This window comes from Gigantopelta aegis, chromosome 12 (genome assembly GCF_016097555.1).
Source record: "Gigantopelta aegis isolate Gae_Host chromosome 12, Gae_host_genome, whole genome shotgun sequence".
NCBI lineage: Eukaryota > Metazoa > Mollusca > Gastropoda > Neomphalida > Peltospiridae > Gigantopelta > Gigantopelta aegis.
The window spans coordinates 14,440,490-14,447,686 of NC_054710.1; the positions used below are offsets into that span (position 1 = coordinate 14,440,490).

General features: G+C 35.1%; 1 protein-coding gene across 1 annotated transcript; it reads right to left on the reverse strand.

Moving 5' to 3' along the window:
- Positions 1 to 737: 737 nt before the first annotated feature.
- Positions 738 to 6,903, reverse strand: LOC121386972 (zinc finger protein 99-like). The gene is made up of 2 exons (XM_041518027.1): positions 6,798 to 6,903; positions 738 to 2,474 (listed from the first exon to the last, which is right to left on the reverse strand). Exon 2 carries the CDS (start codon positions 2,286 to 2,288, stop codon positions 825 to 827), a length of 1,464 nt encoding a protein of 487 aa, XP_041373961.1. The 5' UTR covers positions 2,289 to 2,474; positions 6,798 to 6,903; the 3' UTR covers positions 738 to 824.
- Between the last annotated feature and the right edge of the window lie 294 nt (positions 6,904 to 7,197).

The window sequence follows — 7,197 nt, forward strand, 5'->3', positions numbered from 1 at the left end:
TGTTATTTACATTATCTGGACAGTGTTGATATCCTTGGGACACGGCCACAACAAACATGGTGTATATATATCTATGTCTGTATGTATGTATGTATGTGTATACATGTATGTATATGTATATATTCTTTAAAAAAGAAGGGGAACTCTAATAAGCATTTACAATTGCCAAAATTGTAAGGTATATTAGCTGTGGGGAATGGTTATATGATAATAATGAATTAATTGGGAACACATTACAACCGGTAGTTCAGTATTACAGTAGGTTTTATGACCACCACAGATTTTGAAGGACGATTGGGGTCAGAAGTGAAATTTGAAAGTTGACGTTTTCTATCAGTAAATCACAAATTCAAACAATAAAAATTACTAAAAACAAAACAATAACAACTGTATGATCAACAGAATGAAAAAGATTGGCAGTGGTTAATGGGCCTTCCTGGAAATTGTCAAAATCGAGAATGACACCACACGCACGTGTACGGGGCAACTGCGTGATGCATGTGCAAACTATGGAATGTGTTTCGGTGTGTTGATAAACAGACCTGGACGTTCTTTACTAGGATGTCTGTGGTCAAAACGTATGTTCGGTCTAATAGTTGATATTAACATTAATATTTCAGGTTCCCCTACTTTTTTTGAAGACTTGTTTGTTAATTTTGACATATAGTCTTAATATACATTTAATATATGTTTGGAGTCAACTAAGAAAATCAATGAATAAATAATTAAAAGCTGGGTTACTTCTCTACTTCTTTTTATTCAGTGACAAAATCCTTATCAGAGATGAATACACACCTTTATTGTCTAGAATCATGTCACCCAATCTATATCTTCAGTTCAGTCCCCCTAGTATGAATCAACATATGTTGTCTTAAGCCGGAACTCCGAGCAAAACATTTTGTGCACACTTCACATTTGAGAGGTTTCTTCCCAGTATGAATAGGCGTATGTTGGTTTAAGTGGGATCGTTTTGTAAAACATTTTGTGCAGACTTCACATTTGAAAGGTTTCTCACCAGTATGAATCAACATATGTTGCTTTAAGTTGGAACTATATGCAAAATATGTTGGGCACACTTCACATTTAAAAGGTGTTTCACCAGTATGAATCAACATATGTTGTTTTAAGCTGGATTTATAAGCAAAACATTTCGTGCATACTTCACATTTGAAAGTTTTCCCGCCAGTATGAATCAACATATGTTTTTTCAAGAGGGAACTACATCTAAAACATTTTGTGCACACTTCACATTTGAAAGGTTTCTCACCAGTATGAATCAACATATGCTGCTTTAAGTTGAAAGTATGTGCAAAAGATTTTGGGCACAGTTCACATTTGAAAGGTGTCTTGCCTGTATGAATCAACATATGTCGGTTTAAGTAGGAACAACGCTTAAAACATTTTTTGCACACTTCACATTTGAAAGGTTTCTCACCAGTATGAATCTGCATATGTTCGTTTAAGTCGTAAGCTTTTGCAAAACATTTTGTGCACACTTCACATTTGAAAGGTTTCTCACCAGTATGAATCAACATATGCTGCTTTAAGTTTGAACTATATGCAAAATATTTTGGGCACACTTCACATTTGAAAGGTGTCTGACCAGTATGAATCAACATATGTTGTTTTAAGCTGGATTCATAAGCAAAAGATTTCGTGCAAACTTCACATTTGAAAGTTTTCCCACCAGTATGAATCAACATATGTTTTTTCAAGAGTGAACTACATCTGAAACATTTTGGGCACACTTCACATTTGACAGGTTTCTCACCAGTATGAATCAATATATGCTGCTTTAAGTGGATACTCTGTGCAAAAGATTTTGGGCACATTTCACACTTGAAAGGTGTCGTACCTGTATGAATCAACATATGTTGGTTCAAGTTGGAACTACGTAGAAAACGTTTTGTACACACGTCACATTTGAAAGGTTTCTGACCAGTATGAATCTGCTGATGTTCTCTGAATTTGGAACCATTTGTAAAACATTTCGTGCACACTTCACATTTGAAAGGTTTGTTGCCTTTATGAATCATCATATGGTGTTTTAAGTGGTAACAACGCGTGAAGCGTTTCGTGCACAATTCACATTTGAATGGCTTCTCACCAGTATGAATCAGTGTATGTACTTTCAAGTACGAATTCTGCTTAAAACATTTTTTGCACACTTCACATTCGAAAGGTTTTTCTCCAGTGTGGATCTGCATATGTCTTTTAATGTTACCCTTGGTTGTGAAATCCTTTAAGCACATTCCACATTGGAAACGTCGTTTATCCCTGAGCGACATGTTGGTTTCCAGATGCAGGTCTTCAGCTGACGACGTTTCCCAGACGAGATTCTACTCTGTGCTCAGTAAATATCTCACGTGCCTCAAAAGTCAATCTAATTAAAATTAGCTCTACTATTACATATGGATCTAACAGCAGCCCGTTGGAGCTCATGTCCAGTTGACCTTTCAATGTCACCAACAGATCTAAAAATTCAATATATAAATCATTAGATAAATTAGATGCCAGAAGATAAGCACAAAATACATAGATGACTGGAATCGTTAAGCACAACTTCAGCTCCTATAATACGATCAATTTCTATTATAGTAGTACATAGAATCAATTGTTTCTTAACGAGTAAAGCTACACCTCCTTTGTTAATAATTCAGTATAGCGTGGGGTCTTTTTCTGTTGCACATTTCGTAAATGCAGTGTAATTAGGGTCAACAGTATTTAAGAAATTACCAATTACCAGTTATTAGCGTTATTCAGGAGCATACAAATTCTAAAAATATCGGGCGAGACTATTTATGCAATAGGCGAACTTGTTGGTCTATTTCAACATTGAAAAAACAGGGGGAAAAGTGCAGTAATAAACTCTGGATTGTATACTAGTATAAAGAGATTTTATGGCTATACCATTACGGGTTTTTTTCGTCTTGAAACGAATTTTATATAAAACTTTATATTGCAATTAGTTTCCGGCATACTTCATAATTCACCCGAATCATTTCGTATACCCTCGGCATAATCCGGAATGTTTTCAAAATCTTTTCAAATCACTGGCATGATTTTGCAAGTAAGGTTTTGATTAGTCGAATGAAAGGTCAACTGGTCATGAACTCAAACGGGCTGCTGTTAGACACACATGTAATAGTGGAGCTAATTTTAATTAGATTGAGAAATTACTGTTATATTTTCTTAAATGGTACTCACTAATTCCACAAACATCTATATCATGTTCGTTTAAACAGGTAAGTAAACAGGGTGTTCCAAACATAACACCCCGACAGTTACAATACACAAATGAAATAATTACTTACAATGAACAACTGTATGATCCAATAAAATATCTTGAATAAAAGACAGTCGATTGGTGAAGCCCCAGAAATTATTTCCTCCATAGAGGTCGCGTGGTTACTATACACACTATAGTCTCGCTTTAAACAGCTGTTCGGTAGTTTGATTTGAAGCCACAGGTCGCATAAAATTACTTTGTCCACCACTGTACAGACAGGAAAAGTGGTCATATTTTATCAGACGATGAGGCATTGCACAAAGAATGTCTAGACTGTATAACGAATCTATTATATGATAAAATACAACAGAAAACACACCGTGAATCACTGGAAAACGAGACGTTTGTATGTCATTGCCAAAAACCTACCCATTCTCGGTTTTAAAATTTTTATTATTTATATATTATTTGAATAAAATCTACTTGAAATATTAAAGTATTAAAGTTCCTTTATTTTATTTTTTGTATGCTATGTGGGCATTTGTTTATTTGGGTGTTTTTTTCACAGCTTTTTGGTGAGGGTGAGGGTTTTGGTGGGTTCCTCCCCCCCACCCCCCCCCCCCCCCCCCCTCCCCCGGCACTGATCATGTTTGTTATCGATTATTAATTTATTTATTTATTTAATATTTTTAATCAATAATTTCACAAAACTAAAAGAAAAAGTGTTCCAGAAACAACACACTTTAAAAACAATTCTGTACAGGGCCAGCAGAGTGCATTCGAAAGTGGGGATGGGGATACTAGTAGTGTGCTGTCAGTCCAAAGGTTGTGGTGTGTGTACGTGTGTGTGTGTGTGAGAGAGAGAGAGAGAGAGAGAGAGAGAGAGAGAGAGAGAGAGAGAGAGAGAGAGAGAGAGAGACAGAGACAGAGACAGAGAGTAAATATATGTATTTGAGGGCCTGAACCTGTTAGTTGGGGTTCGAAGGCATGCTCACCCGGAATAACAGGGCATTTTGAGCACAGTAACAGAAAGAAACCCAGAGGAGACCATGGCCCTATCGACCCTCACCTATTCCGCAGCCCCTAATACACAATTTGATGAAAAGAAAAAATTGTTCGAGACATGCAAATAACATACATACAATATAAACAGAATAGTTAAGATGTGGTGTGCCCATTAAGGCATTAAAAAATATATATATATATATATATTTCTTGAAACAGACCCTACCTAAACAAAAAGGGCTTATCCTAATTAATTTTCCCTATTTGTTTTTTGTTTTATTATTTTAGGTACAAATGTAGACTTTAGACTGGCCCTACTTAATATTTTTTAGTCATATTCCCAGTTTGTTTAGAGAAAAGGCAAAATAAAATGTTTTTTTCTTCATTTGTTAAACTCTACTTGATGAAATACTTGAGGCATAACAGAACAGTTTGTTTTTTGCTACTGACCGAAAAACAAATTGACCATAACAATAAAATACTTTCCAAATTATAATGTAGAATTTATTTACATAAGTATCCTGAAACTGGAAATTTTAATATTTCTTCAGTTTATTTATTACCTTTTAAAATAAATGTTTAGTTTTTTTCTTCTTTTTTTTGGGCCTAACTAGACTATTTTGGACAAATGTAGCAAAAACCCAACATTTTATTCTGCAGTGACTGTTAAGCCATATAACAGTTATAATACTTGTACTTTTTGGGGGAGTGTGTTGACTACATTATGATAAATTCTAGCATGGCATTGAAAAAACCCACACTTTTGGACTGAAAATGTAAATACCAGATAGTTATTGTTTGTGTACTTATCAAATACATGTACAGTACATGCTAAGCAAGTAACTCTGATATATTGAACATGAAACAAGCCATGTGTGAATACTGCATGGAATGCATCTGTTGAAATTAATGTAATTAGTGTTACGTTAATTGATGTTGTACCTATATTCACTTTAAACTAATAGTAAACCATAAGTGTACTTTTATATACAGAATACACTTTTACAAGTAGGGGCCTCTGTGAAGAAGAAAACCCTATGTAAGTGAGTCATAATTATTTCTTGCTGCATCTGGTTTTAGAAATCCACATTTGTAAAATACTAGTATTTTGTTTCTTTAATTTATAATTTATTACTCTTACAGCCTTTGGAGAGAGAAAAAAAAAATATAATGTCTAAGCAGTTTTCAATTGCTGTTAATTATTGGGGGGGGGGGGGGGGGATAATTTCATTATCAGTGGAAATCATAGAAAGTCATGAATTTTCTTGGTAAATAAATGTATGAACCTACATAAAATAATTTACAGTGGACTTTTCTTAATATAAGTACTGAAAAATAGAATATTTAGATACTGGTATGTCAAATACATTTACCGGTATGTTAAAACAGGCTCAGTGAAATCAGAATTCCTATCAGATAATGTCATTTTGTACACACAAATTAAATTATTTACATTAACAAATTATAAATATTGCAAAACAATACCACTATCATTTCTAATTTCATGTAAATGTGCATGAAAAGGCTTGTTATATTTCTACTTACATGTAAAAAAGAAAATTAAGAAAAAACTGTATATTTAATATTTATTTCTCATCATTTGAAAATTTAATATTTATTTACCGGTATGTATTTATATGTATTTTTTATTTTATTATGTGTATACATATATAATATTTTTAATTCTTAATTTTACATTGAATATATATATATACTCTGTGTCACTGAAGGGTCACTCATATTTGCTAGTACTACACATGTTAACGATGCCCGTCCAACACACTAATTATGAAAGAAGCAATGTATGGCCTTTCGTGGATTAGGCCCAGAGAGAGGTTTCCTAAGTAGCATTTGGATTTTAATATGGTACTTACGGTTATAGGCCACAACAAAATGGTAAAGGTTATGCAGACATGTACAATGTACCTACCACCCCAACAAATGGGTCGTCTCAACACACCCATGTGTGGATATACAGATTGGTGCATTACGACAATACAAATTTAGAAACCGGAATGGTTTATAGTGCATGATCGCCACCTGTCAGAAACTCTCTGATGCAACCCCATTTCTACCAAGGACTTTGTATTAAAATGTAGCTCAACTCTGGTTTGTAGCACAGGGCGGAACCTAACCCAGTGGTAAAGTGTTCGCCTCATACGTGGTTGGTATAGGATCGATCCCCGTCAGTGGGTTCATTGTGCTATTTCTCGTTCCGGCCAATGAACGACGACTGATATATCAAAGGTTGTGGTATGTATTGTCCTGTCTGTCGCATGGTGTATATCAAGGACCCCGGAAAACTATCCGCCCAGTCTCCCTATCCCTCACCCTAACTAAAAGGGTGTGTGTGGGGGGGGGGGGGGGGGGGGGGGGGGGGGGACCGGGCGGATATTATGCCATTTTTAAATGTCCGATATTGCATTTCCACTCAATCCGAATCAGTGTTTCATTTCGGTTATCAGTATAAAAGTATAGCCCGGAAGTAAATATTAGGTTTGTGTATAAAATTACAAAAATACTACTGCGTACATATCATCATCATTTTTGTCAGCATACTCACCTGATATTGAAATCGTTGCTTTGTGTTTATAATCGCACAATACAACAAATAATACTAATAAACTAAATTCACCAAGAGAAAAATAACCAAGTCAACACAAACCAACCGGAAATAGACACACTAATCTGACCCGCTGTTCGGACCATACTCAATGCGGACCGCTGTTATTGCGGGGGGGGACTGCGGGGGGGGGGGACTATCTCCCTGGTACTCATTCTATCGGACAAAATCAATTGGCCTATAAGACATGCAACAGTATTTTCATCATTATGTGACTGTGAAGACATCTGGTCTAGAAAATTTAGTTTTGTGTTTGTCAGCATCTTCAGATAGTTTGTTTTGTTTAACGACATCACTAGAGCACATTGATTTATTAATCATCGGCTATTGAATGTGAAAC